This window comes from Stegastes partitus, unplaced genomic scaffold (genome assembly GCF_000690725.1).
Source record: "Stegastes partitus isolate 25-593 unplaced genomic scaffold, Stegastes_partitus-1.0.2 Scaffold356, whole genome shotgun sequence".
NCBI classification, from domain to species: Eukaryota; Metazoa; Chordata; class Actinopteri; family Pomacentridae; genus Stegastes; species Stegastes partitus.
In genome coordinates, this window is record NW_007578087.1 from 43,195 (window position 1) to 61,361 (window position 18,167).

An 18,167-nucleotide genomic window follows, 5' to 3' on the forward strand; every position below is an offset into this window, starting at 1 on the left:
ATAGTTTTGCACTAACATAGCCAACTATTCTAACATTTAGTTTTACATATGGACCCTTAATCTGTAAATTTAAGCAAAAAGAGCTGATGCTGTGCTGTTAGGCTCCTGAGAGCAGCCTGTTAACGGGGCTGTGCCATAATAGAAGCGGGTGGGTTTGTTTGGAGAGGCTCCGGAACTGCAGGTTGGTGGAGGACAGCAGAGAGGGGAGCACAGACAGATTATCCCCTCGGGCTTTACTTAAGCTATCTGCTGCATCTTTTCATATTTCTGTCCGGGCAGCACGACAATGGCTTTGACCCAGGAGTCCATTCTGTCTTTTTTACTGGAACACGGAGGCAAAGTGAGGAACTGTGACCTGCTGAACAACTTCAGGAGTCACATCAGCTGCAGTGATCCCGCGGAAAAGCAGCACAATAGAGACCTTTTCAAGAAGTTGGTGAACAGCGTCGCTGTGGTCAAACAGATCGACGAGGTGAAGTTCGTGGTCGTGAAGAAAAGGTACCAGGACTTCGTTAAAGACTTGGCGCACGATGTTGCGCAGAAAACGCAGTTGGATTACAGCTTCTCGAGCCCAAACGCGAGCTTCTCGTCTCCTCATGGAGCCGAGTCAGCCAGAGCGATGTACGCAGACTTTGAAAACAATAATGTGCGCAGCCCCTCCAGCTTAAATGGAAATTATTGCAGCGGTGCCAAACGTGCGCCAGTGGAGAGCCCGCAGAAAAAGAGGCAGCTATCGAGAAGTGTTAGCAGCGCGGACACAACTACTGTCAAAGTCCTGAATATCTCCGGAGATCAGGCGAGCAGAGCGGGCAGATCTGGAGCTGTGTTCGCTGTCATAGCGGTGAAATCCCCTCAGAGAGCCTCTTCAGCAGCAGCAGCACAGGACGGATCACATTCCCAAGTGCATCAGCATAAAACCACCACGTTGGGAAGCAAAGTTTCTTCAAGATCAGTGCCAGCTCTGAACCTGGCAGCTTGCAAGAAGGATGCATTAAGAGAATCCCAGAGTTGGAAAAGCAGGCAGAAGGAGGACACAGGTTTCCCCCAGATTAGGCCCCAAAGTAAGACCACACGACCAGCAGATGATATCAAAGACTGTGAGTCTGTGCCTTTGGAGCCACTAGCTCATGAGTGGTTGGTGAAGTGTGCTGCTGGACTCTGGGGACAAGTGTATGGCCTGCTGCTCAGGGACACACGGCTGGCCCAGAAGAAAGACTTCATGTCAGGCTTCACAGCTCTGCACTGGGCTGCCAAAGATGGAAACGGCCAGATGATGCACAAGATCCTGGACGTCTGCAAGAAAAGAGGCACTTATGTGAACATCAACAGCAAGGCACACGGAGGATACACGCCTTTGCACATCGCAGCCATACACGGCCGCACCGAGGTGATGGTTCTGCTGGTGCAACGTTATGGAGCCAGTGTGAACGAGAGGGATAATGACGGCAAGAAGGCCTTCCACTACCTGGGCAAAGGTGTGTCGCCTGAGGTCAGAGCACTGGTGGGAGGCGTGAAGCCGAGCAGGGAGAAGGCAGAGGATGAGGAGTACAAGGAGCAGACGAAAAGCTTCAACACCATCAGCAAACTGTTCCAGCCTCACATGGGGAAGAAACAAAAGACTAAGTTTGCTCATGACTGGTGAGATGTAGGATATTGAACTTGTAGGAGTTGATACTTCTTCCACATGATCTTTTATATCTGACATTACTAATGCTGCATCACTTAGAGTCTGTAACTGGATTACAAATGTGTTCTTATTGCATAGCCTTGTACAGTGTATCACTGCTGGATGTACTATTTATGACTGATATTTATAATTTTCTTTATTCCCCTTTAGTTGGATTTCATGTAATAACAGTTAGCATGTTACTTTGCACCTATTTAATATATTTTTCTTACTAATATCACCAACCATCTGTGATAGTCACACATTTTTTCGTGTAATAAATTTTAAGATGTCACTTTTTGATTCCTGACTGCAAAGTACAAGGAAATACTGCAAACAGACCATAACTGGGAAACAGTCGCTGAGTCAGAAACATGCCACTGTTTTGTTGTGCACTCATTGCTTTGTGCACTGCAGTTCAGATACTTCCGATCGTCTGCCAGGGCTTTTCCTGGAGGGGAATTCGCCTTTGGAGGGTTGACTTAAGCATGACAGTGAGCACGATCCGTTCAGTAATGAATCTGTGTTGTCAGAAATCTGTACATTTTCTTGTTATTTCTGACCATTTGATAAACAAATATGTCTGTTATGCTTGAGTGAATGAAACCCCAATTAACAAAACTGGTAAAACCATGTTTTTATGCTTGATTTTGATCATTTTGGCACTGATGATTTTCCTTTTGGAGGTGATGCCAAACTTTCCTCTGTGCAGGAAAAGCCCTGTCTGATCATCCAAATTAAACCAGCCAATTAAATCACTTGACAGAAATAAATGCGGGGTGCTGCACGGGGTCAAGAACAGTAATGTTGGTGGTTTCAAAGTGGAGAAAATACTAAATGAGGTGCTCTTCAAGGATCTAGCCAGAAAGATGAAACAATACTGGCTGTCCCACTTCAGGGTTTACTCGTGTTTTTATAAAGGATTTTCATATTTAAAATGAGAGTGCCTCTGATACTGTGGTACAAAGGACTCCCCTTATTAAGAAGTGGGGCAGTCATTCTTTTTTCCATCAGCTCAATTTTTAAAGGCAAATGTAGTGGAGCGAAAACATTCAGTAAATAGTGGTAGTTAACAGTATCTTACAAAAGTAGTCTGTCAGCTTCAGTGCATGTAAAGAGGACCTACATGGAGCCGGTTATGCAAAGCAGGCAGGCCGCTGGTCAGGGTGGAAGAATGTTTGCTTTATCAATTTCTTTTGTAATCTTGAGGTTGGATGAGGAAGGCCTCCTTTTGTGGCACAAACATGGGCCCCATCTCTGGACGGCTGCAGTGAAAAAAAAAAGACTATCAGCCACGACCTCCAAACCACACAGCAATCAATCAGTTTAGCAATGCATACAAGTTTAAGACAAATTCCTTCATCTGTCAAGTATAAATTCAAGAAGAAATTGTAGGATATTTGAAAGTGAATGAGTGGGGGAGCTTTATCTTTTCATCAAATCTGACAAAAATGCCCACAAAGACATGAACAACAACAACTAAGTAAATGACATTTTATTGTTCTATAAATGACTGACTTTTTCCCAGGCCAGACATGCATTGAAACTGCCTTTTTAGTTGAGTACAAAAACAGAACAGTGTTCATCCTTAACTGCCCCAGTGGAAAAAAAAAACAAAAAAACAATCCCTGATGACATGAAAAGAGTTGGAGCTCAGACAATGAAGCTATAAGCAAAACCGTGCCAGAACAATGTCCTTTGTTTTGCTATGTGGAAAAGGAGCTGCTGCATAATTACAAAGGACAGCTGCACTCACAGAAACTGTTCAACGTATTAGACTGCTTTGTGTGTTCAATGGCACATTCTTCAACGCTGCAAGAGAACTAAATGATTAGAAAGAGAAAACTCCCACTGAAAGGCTTCCTATGTCCTGTGATCCGAATGAAATTTTAAAAAAAAAATCAAAGCCTCTCCAACAGCAGAGAAGTGTGCTGTGTCACTTCCTGTTTGTGAAATTGCTTCAGCACAGCAGGTTTTTGTATATTAAGGATACTAGTTGCTGCAAAACAGAATAATAAACAGATTATATTTGGCATCGGTGCATGTTGTGGAACGAGGACACACAACATGGCATTGCTATTTTAAAACAGGCCTAAACAGTTAATCTCCTAAAATCAATATAAATGAAGATAAAATCTAATAATTCTGTCCTGACAGCTGCTGTACAAAAAGATAATCTCATGATAATGTAGATACCAGTTTGTACAATAAATACAAACACTCGCTGTGTAATCAGCAGCTACAACAGCCGGATCCACTGCATGTATTTCCAGATGCAGTGAAAGCTTCACTAATAAAAAAAAGACAGGCTTCAGCCATCAAAACTAAATTGTTCTACATGATGTTGTTTAAAGTTTGCTCGTGCTGACCAGACCTACTCCATGTAGGCCATGTGCTCATTTCTGAGACAGCACTAAATAAATCACACTGTAGTTAACTGATGGAGGACAGGAAATGTTCCTCATCCTTAGCTGCAGTTTACAGAAGTTTTGAGGATATGCTAATAGTTTCATTAGCATTTCAAATGGTTTGGCTTTACAGACGTTAATTGTACAGGTACTGCTTTTTGTCATAATGGTGAATAAGTGTTAATGTTTGTGTCAAAAGACTGCAATAGTGAAAAAAAAGAAGGTATTTTTAAAAATGTATTATTGAGGGATTCGCAAAATGAGTAACTCCCAACTAAAGCTTGGAAAAACTTCTCACATAAGTCGAATAAAAATTAAATACATACATTGTTTGCTATTATACTTAGGAATAAATAATTTACTTGGACAACAAAATTGTCTAAAATGATTACCAATGGATTATTTGCTCTGCTAAACAACCACGATCTGACAAAACCTCAGTACGTACTGTGCAGACTGCCAAAGATAAGAAGAGCCTCTCGTAAAAATGTCAAGTCAACCTCAAGCATTTAGTAGATTCAGTACATGCAAGACATCCAGTGCTGCAAATAGTTCTACAAAGTGCCTGTCTGGCAAAGCGTGGCAAGCCCAGCTGTGCAAAACACCAGTTACCTCAAAGTAAACATAAAACCACACAATTGTTTAGTGATGATGTAAGAACACGTCGTCTTATTGTACTAATGAAAAAACGTCCCCGAATGAATGCAGGCCACATCTGACAAGTAGTCTTTGGGTTATTACAGAGAAGAGAACTGGACTATACTGGGTCCTGTGCTATCAGAAACTTCATCATCTGTAAAAAATAAAAACTCAAATTTTAAAAAAAGGTTGTTTTTCTCTGAAGCAAGATAGCCAGACTCACTAAGCAACAAAACGTTTAGGGAAACCCAAAAAGAACTCATATTTTACATATTTTAAAATAATAATCCAACATCAGTGCACACTGGTCTGTTCTTTTGTTTCTGCTGGATCTGTAGCCATGTTTTGCCAAAATAAAATATAATATAATATAATATAATATAATATAATATAATATAATATATGTGTACTGTGTATGCAGTTTGTTTTGGAGTGTACTTTCTGCCCTCTAGTGGCCACCTACACTTTGTTTTGTAATTTTGCCCAAAGTGAACCTGACATACTGCTGAATATTCCTATTATTGACATATTTGTTACCTGATGTAATTAGACTATTTGATAAGAAATAATTACCACAGACTAAACAGGATTTATTTTTCCAAAAGTGCAACTTAATATTAAAATTTTAATATTCTATGCGTAGCTGAATAGACAACAGCTTTAACCTTAACTGTTTTCATAGCTATAATTTTCCTACCTAACTAATCTAGTTTAGTTTAAATTATCCAGCTTCAAGGAGGACTGGATGTTGTTCACCTGGTGAACTAACAAACTGAATCATCCACACCCTCATCAGGTGTTGCTTTAAAGGACAGCGATCAGATAGTGTGACCAGCACACAGACGCTCCTTTGACCAGTGGCTGTAAGAGGCCACTTTAAAATGCAGCTTTATTCAAATGTCATGATGCCACAGATAGCAAGAGAAGGACTAGAGCAGGCTGCTGGCTGCTGAATGCTGGAGTGTCTGTAAGAGCCAGAACCAGACTCTCAAATGTCCACAACTCCACCATTTCTAATGTGAGAAATTGTTTTAAATAATATAGCATAACAGACAATCTGCCACATGTTGCTCTGTATGCACGAGTCCAAAATGTCTGTCAACTTCACCGAGCCCTTCAGGAAGAGCGACACTACAATATACAAATCAGCATCAACAACCTCATTAACCCTCTGTATCACAGATGTAATTCATTACTTGTGATTTCTGGTATTTGACTTCAATCTCCATCTTCCAGTATCATTTCCAATATAGCTGTACTTTGTTGTTTCTTGACATTCTTTCTGTTGCACAGATGCTGTGTATTGGAACAACAAATATTTATTCCCCTACATTAAATATAATGGATAAAATGTAATAAAATACTAGATTTTTTTTTTCAGTATAGACTACTCATACCTTATGCTGTAGTTTATGTAAAAATTACATTAATGCTAGCTAGTAGCTATTGACTAGTAAGCTATTAAGCTAACATACCCCCAAGTAACTTTTCTTTTAAACCTTCAAATTGCCAGTTATACATCTGAACATTACCTTCAGTTGCTTTAGTTTTTATGCTCTTCATGGAAATCGTCATGCAAAAAATGTCACCAGACAAGCCTCTATTTTGAAGCATACACACAGTGCTGTGTGTCAATGCTACGAAAAAGATTCCTATAGATAAAATACATTTTGTTTATTTTATATGAATATCATATGAATTTCAATCTCTAAGTTACTGTTTAGAGCCAGCAATATATACATTATCTGTGTTTACAAAAGTACACTATAAAAAAGGTTTTTCTTTTCTTTAAAAAAAAAAAAAAAAAAAACAGGCCAAAACTGAACACAACCTTCAGAACAGGAATCATTATACCATAAAATTAAAGTCTTCTTTTTTTTTTTTTTTACTGTATTTAATTAGAAAACTACTGTTATTTCACCTATATCTGCTGTTATTTGAAAGGAAGAAATATGGATATTAAAGATTTGGAAAGATGATAGATATTTTTAATATTGTTATTTTACTGATTTTCTCTGTTTTGTTAAATTACAGATAATATCTAGTAAAATCACAAAAGTACTAATTTACATGCCAACTGTAAAAAAAAAACACAAAACAGTACAAAAAGCCCACATGAAAAATCTGAATTTTCACAAATAGTAATTTGTTATTTTACAATTTATGACCGTAAAGCTACACTATTTTTACTGGACTAGAATTAGCAAAAAACATCATTTTACAGCTATTAGCCCTTTTTTCATTAAGAAAGAAAGAAAGAAAGAAAGTATTTATACACATATTGGTTTCAGATTGTCACATTTCTTTTGTTTGTTTGTTTAGTTGTTGTTGGTTTTTGCACAAACTTAATATTGTCTGTAATTTAAACTTGAATTGGTTGTTTTTGTTCACTAAATTGAAATATTGTACGTTTGGACACACAACTGCAGTTAATAATTCAAAAAAAATGTAATCAATGTCTTTAAAGCTACTGCATGAACATAAAAACGATAAAGCCAAAAGATAAAAAATTCCCTTTAGCCATTCCATTTTTTAAATTGTTTGTTAACCTAAAAACTTGTCTTCATGACCCATAAAAGTCCCTTTAAATGACATGAAACCTACTTTTTTGGGGGGGCATTTTTTTGTTTGTTTTTTTAAACTACCTAATGCTCCACCTTTTGAAGACAAACTGTGACTTAGAGGCTCGTCTAGTTGAGTGAACCTGTCCCACTCTGAGCATCAGCAGCCTGCTCTGCTGCTGGACTGACCTGCAGCTCCAGCTCTCTCTCATAAAGTCTCTTCTTCTGACAGCAAAACGACTCATGGAGCTGATTGCCAACACCTGCGCGTGCTGATCAGCGGCGGCACGTGCGTGGTGCCGTTGACCTCGAGCTCTCGGCAGAGAGTCTCTCTAAGTTCTGACCGGTTTCGTTGTTTATAATGGATAAACAAATGCTGATGTCAGCCGCTCTTCGTTTCTTTCGCACCGTCCTGCTGCTGCTGCTGCTGCTCGTCGCCTGCAGCTCCCCGCTGGTCACATCCTCTCCGGCCGCCTCCAACGCGCTGCACACCCTGGGCGACTTCGCCTACCCGTACGGCAGCATCTTCTCCCCGCTGCTCAAAGCCCTGTCAGAGCACGGAGGCTCCAGGTGGAACCCGGGCCTCAAGAAGAAGATGAAGCCCGAGCACAGGTACATGAAATATCTCACCGAGGTGTACAAGAAGTCGTCCCGGGTGCAGAGGAGCGTGGACGGGAATAAAGTCTACAACACCGTCCGACTGATCAAACCCCACGACGAGTGTCCTGCACAGAGCAACAAAGGTGAGCAGCTGACTGGACACTGACAGGCCGGCGAGGAGCTCACTGTTCTGAGAGAGCTCGGCAAAGTTCTACTCATGTTTTCAGGTAGTTCCCAGAATGTTCTTCCTAAAGGCAAGATAAAGTTCTTCAGAGTTCTTCAACATTTTGTGATCGCTGCATTGAGAAGGTACGGAGCCCCGGAAGGGACATGGAGAAAAAAACCCCCAAAAAACAGGGAGATGGGGAAAAAAATTAGAGGTATCTTTTGTGAGATTTCGCAAAACTTTCTCGGGATCTCGCAAAACTACAGGGTTGTGTCTGAAGTCATCCATTCACTCCCTTCTCACTATATAGGGACCAATATATAGTGAACTATGTGGTGTGTTTTATTGAGTTTTATTTTGAAATCGGCCTAAAATATAAATACATTCAAGCGGTGCTTAGCAAGACGCAGTTCTCACAAAACGTCCAATAAGATTGATGTGACTTTTACGAGATCGCGCAAAAGTTATTGCAAGACCCCAAGAAAGTTTCGCAATCCCTCGCAAAAGATATCTTTATTTTATTTTTCCTCTCCCTGTTTCTTTCTTTCTTTCTTTCTTTCTTTCTTTCTTTCTTTCTTTCTTTCTTTCTTTCTTTCTCCATCCATGTTCCTTCTGGAACGTCTATCCTTTGTCAGCATGCAACATTGTAGGAACGTTTTATAGAAGAACGTTCCCAAAACATCCTTTAGAATACTGGGAAATGTTCAACCTTTGTTAATTTATTAAATTACACTAACACTAAGGCCTCGATAACATCTTAAACATTATTTCAATGTTGGTTTGAGAACGTTCTTTTAGCATGCAATCTTATCCGACAACATCCTCCAGACTTCCTCTGAATGTTAAAATGTTCTATCTTGGTTAACTTTTAATCTCATAGAAACATTATCTTAATTAAAAATATCCTTAAAACGTTCTTTAAACATAGGATTAACATTGTTAGAACATGTAGATAATGTTAGCCAATGTTGTGGGAATGTTCCTTCCATGCTGAGATTGCACGCATTTACAGTACTGGGGCTCTAGGGTCAAATCAATTAATAAAACTTTCTTTAAAAACATAAAATAACACTTTAAAAATATTTGCTTAGAGTCACATGCTTGACGTTATTACATCTAATGAAAAATTAAACACAACTACAGTGATGTGACCGGAGGTTTTTTGTCACAATACAAAGGAAATACAGGTTTAAAAGCCACATTTTCAAAACTAGGCAACACTACAAACTGCCATGGGATCAGAGGAACCTCAAGACCATCATTTGCTGTGTGTGGATTGGTTCTGGCAACTTTTTTTTGCATATTTGTTGGGGGAAATGGCACCAGTTAAGAACATATAGGCTATATGTTTTAGTTTATACAGTGCAAATAAAGTGCAGAATTCCACAAACCTGACACACAAATCCGTAGCAAGTTCATTTTATTGTGCTCCCATGTTGCGTCTAAGACCGTTTCACTGTCTCTCAAAGAGTCTCCTAAGACGCTTAATCCAACCCCAACCACAACCACTAACCTCTGCTCGCCATAACATAACCTGAACCTTAACTCCAACCACAGAGAGCGATGCTACAGGAAACGTTGGATAAAAGGGGAAGGTGCTTGTACACAACAGCTGCATACGCACTCTAGTTTCTAGCTTTGGGTGTATAATGAAGTTGTAATGTGTAGTTTGTGGTTTGCACAGTCCTTAACTGGAGACTTGGAGGCTTTAGACTGCACATAAACTGCACAAGAGGAGGAAGTGAGGGAGGGTCAGAAGGGTCCAGTAGCAGCTTTATTCTTGGATTTATTCTCATTTTATCAGCCCAGTCTGGTTTAATTATCATTTTTGGCTATTACTTTGTAACACTAAGAAAAGTGGTTTATAAATACAGCTTGTTGTTGTAATCTGGGGCTCTCTGATGCAAACTGGTGTCAAAGAGTGTCATTTTTAGCTGTTAAGTTTTTGAACTATGACTTTATTTTAACCTAGTAGTTTGTATTACTGTATGGAAATACAAGGACCAAATCTGTGTGTTTGTTAAATCACAATGATTTCATCTAAACGACTAAAGAAATGGTTCTTATTTAGGACTTATCAGCACCATTTGTCATGGTAGCCCCTTGAATTTTGTACTGAGTAATTTAAAAAATATAAAATAATGAAAACCACTGTGATTGAAGAAACACAACCAAGTGTCATGTTAATTCAGTTTTGAGTGAGATTTTCTTTTTTTCTTCTTCCAGAATTTATTGTAGTTCTTATGTGGAGAACTGATATGTCAAAATTGATCAAATTCATCAACATGGGTGTTTATAACTGCTGTACCTCCCCTTAAAAACCCATGTAAAGGCAACAGTGACATCATGTACTTAAATTAATGTGCAAGATGTTTGTTTTTTTTTCTGGCTAATTAAAATTATGTGTTCCCATGAATGCATGGATATTTGCATGATTTCTTTTCTGAGACTGACATGTAATGGTGACAGTCTGCCTCATGTTTTCCCTATATTCTCCCTCAGAAAGTTTTATGCAGGAATTGTCCTACAGCCTCGATCAAGTAAGAAGAAAAGAACAGCTTCTGAAGTCGGCCCTGCTCTACAATTTCAACCACGACCACTCGGCACCCGTCAACTCTGTGTGTTACCTGAGCATCAAGGAGCAGGAGCAGGCGAACCAGTGCCAGCTGTGTCCTGGGATCCACCGCGAAGTGAACTTTACGGCCAATGCAGACAGGAGGAGTTGGAGGAACTGGGTTGAGGTCGACATCACCTCCTTCCTTCAGCCTCTGTTAAAGTTCCAGAAGAAGAATATACACCTGCTTGTCAACGTCACCTGTCCAGATGAGCAAAGGGCGAGGGCCGATGGGCGCAGAAGCCTACTAGAGTTCACCCTTAGATCCCCTCCTCTGCTTCTTTACCTCAATGACACCAGCAAAATCGCCCATCAGAGGTTACTGGTCAATGCCAAAGCAGGTCCAAGGCCATCCACTGCATCAAATACATTTCAGAAGCAGATGGCTTTGAAACCAGAACAGAGGCGCAAGAGGAGATGGAAGAGGGAATCCCCAAAGAGCAAACGAGGTGATAAAACCCTGGACATCCACCTGCCTGAGCTGCTTCCGAGCTCTGAATTCCCGACAAGCGACTGCGCCTTGTATGATTTCAGGGTGCGCTTCAGTCAGCTCAAACTGGATCACTGGATTGTTTTTCCACCAAAGTACAACCCCAGGTACTGCAGAGGCGTCTGCCCGAGGACGATGGGCTTCATCTACGGGTCGCCCGTCCACACCATGGTGCAAAACATCATCTACGAGAAGCTTGACTCCTCCGTGCCCCGGCCCTCGTGTGTTCCCTCCCACTACAGCCCCCTCAGCGTCATGATCTTCGAAGAGGACGGCTCCTACGTCTACAAGGAGTTTGAAGACATGGTCGCCACCAGGTGCACATGTCGCTAAGCCAGCTACCAGCATAGGTCTTTTGTTTTTCCTTCTTGTCTACAGGCTGAATAGAGCATCACTAAGAACCTCCTCAACAGTCATCACAGCTGAACTATTTCCAAGAATCAAATGTTCTGACCAGGCTCAGTGATTTCATGAAATTATAAAATGCATGAAAGAAGTTTGATCTGGAGCAGGTGTGTTTACTTAAACAAAGTATTTTATCGTAATGTAGAAGCGTGGCATTTATTTCCTTTTTGTTAAGGCATGACAAGAAAAGGTGCAAATGTATCCTGTTCTGCAGCTTACTGTTTGCATATATGGTAGTGAATCGAACACACTTGAAGAAAAAAAATGTGTGATGTATGATTTATTTTAAGTTCGTTTTTTTGTTAACTTATTTTGCGTGAGTTGTCTGTCATTATTGTTTAATTTAACACAATTGCCAAATTTTAAGTCGCCCTGTTCTGGACAACAACAAAAAAAAAAAAACGGAAAAAGCAATCACAAACTGGTATCAAACCTTTTACATATCGTTTTATTCCTGGGGATTACAGACAGCTGTCTGAATGGCAGCTGTCTTCATAATGTCCAGAATGAAAGTTGTCAAGGTTTCGGTGTGTATTTATTACGTCTGGTCACTGAGTGACTGCATACGTGTGAACCGACTGCATGCTTATGTATTTGTACTGGTTGAATGTGCATGTCATGTCTATTTATGCAAATTAATGAATTCACTGTGTGTCTGTGCTCAGCTAAAATTGAAAAGAATGAAAATATCTAGACATTCTGTGAAAAGTTGGAAAATTAAAAGTAGCATGCATATATGTTGTCTTTGTCTGCATACAGCTGTCTGACATGCTCATCAAACAGGGAGAAGGTGCACCAAAAAACACACAAAAAAAGCTTTTATTCTGTCATGAATGTTGAGTCAACTTGGCCCTCTTAAATACACTTTAGAGCAGGGGTGTCCAATCCTGGTCCTCAAGGGCCACAATCCTGCATGTTTTAGATGTTTCCCTCTTCCAACACACCTGATCCAAATGATCAGCTCATCATCAAGCTCTGCAGAAGCCTGATAACGATCCTGATCATTTGAATCAGGTGTGTTGGAAGAGGGAAACATCTAAAACATGCAGGATTGTGGCCCTTGAGGACCAGGATTGGACACCCCTGCTTTAGAGTATGTGCTTACTGTTCTTTCAGTAAGACTGTGTGTGAGGGCGACCCCTGATGAGATTAGTCTGGAGTCATCTGACACAGTACTAAAAATGATCTGGATTCTTTAGTTTAAAAAATTGATAAATATAAAATACCACAATGTGGAAATGCTCCATTTAAAGTAAAACGCAGGCTTTTTAATTCAACTGATGGAATGCATTTCAGCTCAAGCCTCTATGGTTTCTACATTTTTTTTCCTGATGTTGATCGCTGTTTATGTTTTGCTGAATACTACATAATCAGTGGCAGCATGTTCCTGCTGAAACTAAATATCATCAGTGGCAGAAGTATTCAGATTCTTTAGTAAAAGTGTAATACCACACTGTAAAAATACTCTAAATTATATAAAGTTCTGCATTCAGTGCCCTATTTGGGGAAATGTACGAGGTGTGTCAGAAACGTTCCAGGACTGGTGTCACAAAAGATGTATTTCAAACCCAAACTACAAACTATGAGTTTTCCCCTTCAGACGATCAACCAGCACGTCTACAATAAGATCCTGTGGCATTTGCGTCATTCAGTGCGCGTGAAGAGGCGGGAGTTGTGGCAGGACAAGTCGTGGCTGCTTCACCATGACAACGCGCCTGCTCACAATGCCCTGAGCATCCGACAGTTCCTGGCTGAGAAGAACATTGCCGTGCTGGAGCATCCTCCCTACTCACCCCACCTGGCTCCGTGGAATTTTTTCCTCTTCCCCAAGCTCAAAGGGATCATCAAGGGGACCTGTTTTGAAGCCATGGACGACATCAAGATGGCTGTGACAACAGAGCTGCGGAAGATCCCAGAAGAATCTTTCCAGGAGTGCATGGCGGTGTGGCAGAGAAGGCTGGGAAAGTGTGTTAAACTCATAGACTGTATAAGACTTTTATACAGTCTATGGTTAGACTCCAGGGGGGATTACTTGGAAGGGGAAAATTTATAGTGGGGATTTGAAATATATCTTTTGGGACACCAGTCCTGGAACTTTTCTGACACACCTCATATGTAGGTGTTACTTGAAAAATCTGCAAAACCTAAAGCATCAAAAGGAAAAGGGTTTAATCTGCAAAAAAAAAAAAAAATCACACATCTGCAATGCACGGTTAATGAGGTTCTCGATGATGGCTTGATGATTGTTGTCCCACTCTATTTAAAGGGCTGGGTGAAGTTGGAGGACATTTTGGAGGACAGGCTCATGTTGTCAGATGCATAAATCCAGAGCATAGTGTGGCTGATTATTGTACGATGCTGTCGATTTCTTAAACGACAAATGCTGCAGTTGTGAACGTTGCAGTGCCTGATTACAGCCCTAACTGACACACAGCATCCAACAGCCATCATGTCATTTGAATTAGCTGCGATTTCAGCTGGCTTTTATAGTGACTGGTCAAAGGAGTGTATGTGTGCACCCATGCATGCTCACACACCTATAGCCAATTCAGAATCCCCAATTAGCCTACCATGCATGTTGGCTTTGTTTTCAGCTTTGCAGCAATACATTTCCCAGCTAATCCAAGAATTTGGTGATCTTAAGTAGGAGCGTGTTCTCATACCGTAGAAAAACACTTCATCTTTCAGTTTATCAGAAAAATTCAAACTGGGAGAAACATGATTTTTACTGGACAAGAATGGTATGAAAAATGTGAAAGATCACCAGTAACAAAAGCTGTTCGGCATGCAGTGAAGTAGAAAGGACAATATTTACCTCTGAGATGTAGTATGGGAGAAGTATAGAGTTGCACAAAATTGAAAAGCTTTAAAAGTTATATTCGGGTAGCCAAGTACTTGAGCTTAGCTTAGATACTTGAGTACCTCATCTCTGGGAGGTGCTACAGAAATGTGTGTTCTCATCATCAACTTCTCAACAACCCTACTCTGTCTATATTGTTCTTTCTGTTCATACTGTACCACAGTGGATATAACGATACTGTATATACTGCACTTTACTGCTGCTTTAGTACTTCTGGTTAGATGCTAAACTGCATGTTATTGTCTTAGTACTTGTACTCTGTGCAGTAACGTTCAATCAATTCTAAAATGTACGTGGCTGTAATACTGACCTTAAACAAGTTCCTAACACCTGCCCGAGAATATCTGAGGACGTGTGGATGAATTCTTGGCCCAGAAGAGGCGCCGTTCCTTCCCCCTCCCGTCCGTCAGGTGGCGGTACCGTCCTCGGTGTGAGCAAACAACCCGACGCCCTGATAAATGCGACGGACATAGGAACCGTATCAGTCAGAGAACAGTGTGGAGACGCGGAAAGGTGAGCTCTAATGTCATGAATTTAACTGCGTAGTTGTGCTTTTACCGACTTTTGTCATCTAAATATGTTCACTTCTACTGTTTCTTCGGAGTAAAACTGAGCTACGTTGAGTCTCTGTCGTTCAAACCACCATGTACAGTTGTCCGCTAAGATAACCTTTCAAGGTCTGTTTGTACTTTAGCAGTTAGCCTCCTGGAGCTAGTTGCCGATGCTAACATTTAGCGCGGCTAGCTGGCCTAGCTCGTCGTGCTTTGCTTTAACTTACTTTGGGTTATTATTTCGTGCTTTTGTAATGATGTATATACATCGATAATTTGGCATCTTCGTGGGGTTTTTTTTGGCCTCCTGACGACCAACGGAAACGTTTATAAACAACGTTATCAATTACGTGTTTACTAACATTACGCATGCGTTTATATATTAGCATGTAAAAAGCATGTTAATTGGTTAAAATTATGTTGCCCCACTATCTCTATTACATTGACTAACTGTACATATCTGGAAAAATACATCAAGCTTTATTGGTTTACAGGTAATACAACACGTAGACATGGTTATGCAATAGTTACCCAAGTAACCCTAAAAATCATTGCCAAAATTAGTGTCACACAAGGTCATACTAGAGCCCTAATTCTATACATTACCTAACGGTTTTATAGCTGTAATTAATACAGTCTCTGATCAGTTCTGTAACAAAACAGACCAAACAAATAGGGAACTTTGTTTTATTTCTTAGAACTGAGTGTTAGTCCCTACAGTTTAGCTGGAAGTTATGTTTTTGTTTTTTTTTTTTAAATTAAATAACCACCCTAAAATTACTGATTTGATATCTTTTTTACTAAGATACATAAAAAAATAGTTTTCTTCTCTCTGCAAAGATACATGGAGTTCTGTGTGTTTGAGGCTCACTAGTTACGTTTTGTAAATATTTAATTGGGACTATTTGCATTAATCCACAGCATTACCACCTGTGTATTTGTGTCGCTGTGTTTTCAGATCAGCTCTCTGGTAAACATGGGGCAGAAATTTGGAGAGTTGGCCCACATCAGGCATGTGATCACATACAGCTTGTCCCCCTTTGAGCAGAGGGCTTTCCCCAACTTCTTCTCCAAGACACTCCCCAATACATGGAGAAGGTTCACAGGCTCTTTCTTCAGAGTTGCTCCCCGTGAGTTTTTACATTTTCATCCAGCATGTTGATATATGACAGAAAATACATGTAATTATTATACAGTAATTGAAATCTTGCACACTAACTCATCATGTCAACAGTCATCTAATATTATCATGAAGGTGTCATAGAATGAGAACAATAGCCTGTTGGCCATTGAGCTCAGGCTTTGATGCTTCCTGTAATTGAGCTTCACCTGTCATTAGGTTGAGTTGAACTGGTTCCCAGTTACAGCTTCTGTTGAAGTTTATATAACAAATCACAGTGGGTGGCAATTAGATGTGTCAAATGCCAAGTGCTGATACCAACTTTTTATACTATGCTACAAAAGACTGTTCACAAAACCCAACTCTACAAATTTGCTGTTTTTAACAACAAAACAAGGTATTTTTTGGACTTAATTTATGCTATGTATTCACTGAAAGTCCCAAAATAAAGTTAGTACAACATATGCAAGCTTTTACTACTGTCTGAATTTGATATTCTTTGCTGTCTGCAGCTGAATGTTGGAAAAAAAAGTCTAATTTAAGTTGTTTTTTAAGTAGCCTCATTTACTTAAATATAGTGCTAATTTCCTTTTGTCTTTCTTTTTGCAGCAATGATCCTCGGGTTGATGGTCTACAGCTGGGGTAACAGCGTCCATAGGCAGAGCAAGAGGAAGAACCCTGCTGACTTCGAGAACGACCAGTAAACTGCTGCCATCTTTCTGAAACCTATCTTCATTTCTGAATTCCAACTCTGTATGCTTAACCAATAAAGATAAAAAAATAAACATGGGAAATTAGTCTTACTTGATTTTTTTTTCAGGCATGCCGCTTAGTTAGGCCAGTGTTGACTGAATTTGGATGGCAAATCATCCCTTCATTTTCTTCCACTTATCCGGGGTCGGCGTCGTGGTGGCAGCAGGCGAAGCAGGTCATTGTAGATGTTCCTCGTCCCAGCAGTGCTGTTTAGTTTCTCCTGAAGTAGTTCCCAAGCCACATGAGATATGTCCTCAGCTCCATTTTTACCACGACAGTCCTGCACAACGCCTCCGTTACTGCTGACGCTGCACCAATCCGTCTACCCATCTCACGCTCTATTTTTCGTGTCACTCCTACACTTGATCCAGCAACTCACCTCCAACACGGAGGGAGAAATCCACCAGTTTCCAGCAGAGACCCATGGCCTCAGAGGCGTTTTAGTTGGGCTGTAAAGTGCCCCGGTGCTCTTTGAAGGTCACAGCCTGATGAAGCCCACAGAACCACGTCATCGGTAAAAAGGTGAAACTTGTTAAATTACAGCACTGATTTGACACCTGAGAGCTTAGAATGCAAATTTGGTGCTTAGCTTATTTGTTGAGCAACAAAAAAAACCCTGCAGTTTCATAACTGCTTGAATCATTTAACAAAAGATAAAACTTTATTGATCCCAAAATAAACAAAGTGACGTAACATGAGAATAAATGCAGTTCCTCTTAGAAAAGTAGTAAGACACAAGTATGATACATTACTGAAATAAAACAACAAAAAGAAAAAGGCAAAGCTGACAATGGTACTGAGGGAATGAGTAAACTCACACATGATAAAGAATTATTGCACATGTAATTAAAATACTGCACATGAAAATCTAATGTTACACATGATACTTATCAAGCAAAATGCCAGTGATGAGTAGTTCCAACATCTTCAGTGTGGTGATTTGCTGCCTTTTTCTGTTTAATGTGTTCATACATTGGATTTTGTTGGGCTTGAGGTGAGGGGGAGCAAGGAGAATAATGTTATTAGCTGCAGAAATAAACACCTTGATGCATATGCTGCATACAGCTTTTTATCCTGCAACAACATTTTTAACACTGTTTAGTATCATTCTGGTGCAAGAACATCACTTTACACTATTTTCCAGTATCTTCAAGTTTGCAACAGCATAATTTAACACTGTTTTTTTTTCTCCTTATAGCTCTTTCGGTGCAACAACATCTCTTAATATTGGGTTTTTTCCCCCCCTCTCTCTCCACAGCTCTTCGTCAACACTGCTTTTCTTCCTATAGCTCTTTAAGAGCTAAAGCATCACAAAACACTGTTTCCACGTAGCT

At 40.1% G+C, this 18,167-nt stretch overlaps 3 protein-coding genes across 4 annotated transcripts; all 3 read left to right on the forward strand.

Annotated features, from left to right (window-relative positions):
* Window positions 1–239: 239 nt before the first annotated feature.
* On the forward strand, window positions 240–1,961 carry sowahab (sosondowah ankyrin repeat domain family member Ab). The gene has a single exon (XM_008284350.1). The coding sequence runs from the start codon at window positions 287–289 to the stop codon at window positions 1,640–1,642; it is 1,356 nt and encodes a 451-aa protein (XP_008282572.1). The 5' UTR covers window positions 240–286; the 3' UTR covers window positions 1,643–1,961.
* A 5,674-nt stretch (window positions 1,962–7,635) lies between these two features.
* gdf9 (growth differentiation factor 9) lies at window positions 7,636–11,762 on the forward strand. The gene is made up of 2 exons (XM_008284349.1): window positions 7,636–8,017; window positions 10,543–11,762. Exons 1-2 carry the CDS (start codon window positions 7,636–7,638, stop codon window positions 11,475–11,477), a joined length of 1,317 nt encoding a protein of 438 aa, XP_008282571.1. The 3' UTR covers window positions 11,478–11,762.
* Window positions 11,763–14,850: 3,088 nt separating this feature from the next.
* On the forward strand, window positions 14,851–16,874 carry uqcrq (ubiquinol-cytochrome c reductase, complex III subunit VII). 2 transcript variants are annotated; one of them, XM_008284357.1, is made up of 3 exons: window positions 14,851–14,922; window positions 15,919–16,090; window positions 16,690–16,874. In XM_008284357.1, exons 2-3 carry the CDS (start codon window positions 15,937–15,939, stop codon window positions 16,782–16,784), a joined length of 249 nt encoding a protein of 82 aa, XP_008282579.1. In that variant the 5' UTR covers window positions 14,851–14,922; window positions 15,919–15,936; the 3' UTR covers window positions 16,785–16,874. The 2 variants fall into 2 exon arrangements, with proteins under 2 accessions (XP_008282579.1, XP_008282580.1); XM_008284358.1 differs by lacking the exon at window positions 14,851–14,922 and adding an exon at window positions 15,015–15,086.
* The last annotated feature ends 1,293 nt before the right edge of the window (window positions 16,875–18,167 follow it).

What these genes read in the sequence shown, in the direction of transcription:
- sowahab (XM_008284350.1), top strand. Translation starts at nt 287, where the DNA reads ATGGCTTTGACCCAGGAGTCCATTCTGTCTTTTTTACTGGAACACGGA.
- gdf9 (XM_008284349.1), top strand. Translation starts at nt 7,636, where the DNA reads ATGGATAAACAAATGCTGATGTCAGCCGCTCTTCGTTTCTTTCGCACC. An exon ending in TCCTGCACAGAGCAACAAAG is followed by an intron (nt 8,018 to 10,542) that starts GTGAGCAGCTGA and finishes ATTCTCCCTCAG; the next exon opens with AAAGTTTTATGCAGGAATTG.
- uqcrq (XM_008284357.1), top strand. Translation starts at nt 15,937, where the DNA reads ATGGGGCAGAAATTTGGAGAGTTGGCCCACATCAGGCATGTGATCACA. An exon ending in TTTCTTCAGAGTTGCTCCCC is followed by an intron (nt 16,091 to 16,689) that starts GTGAGTTTTTAC and finishes TTCTTTTTGCAG; the next exon opens with CAATGATCCTCGGGTTGATG.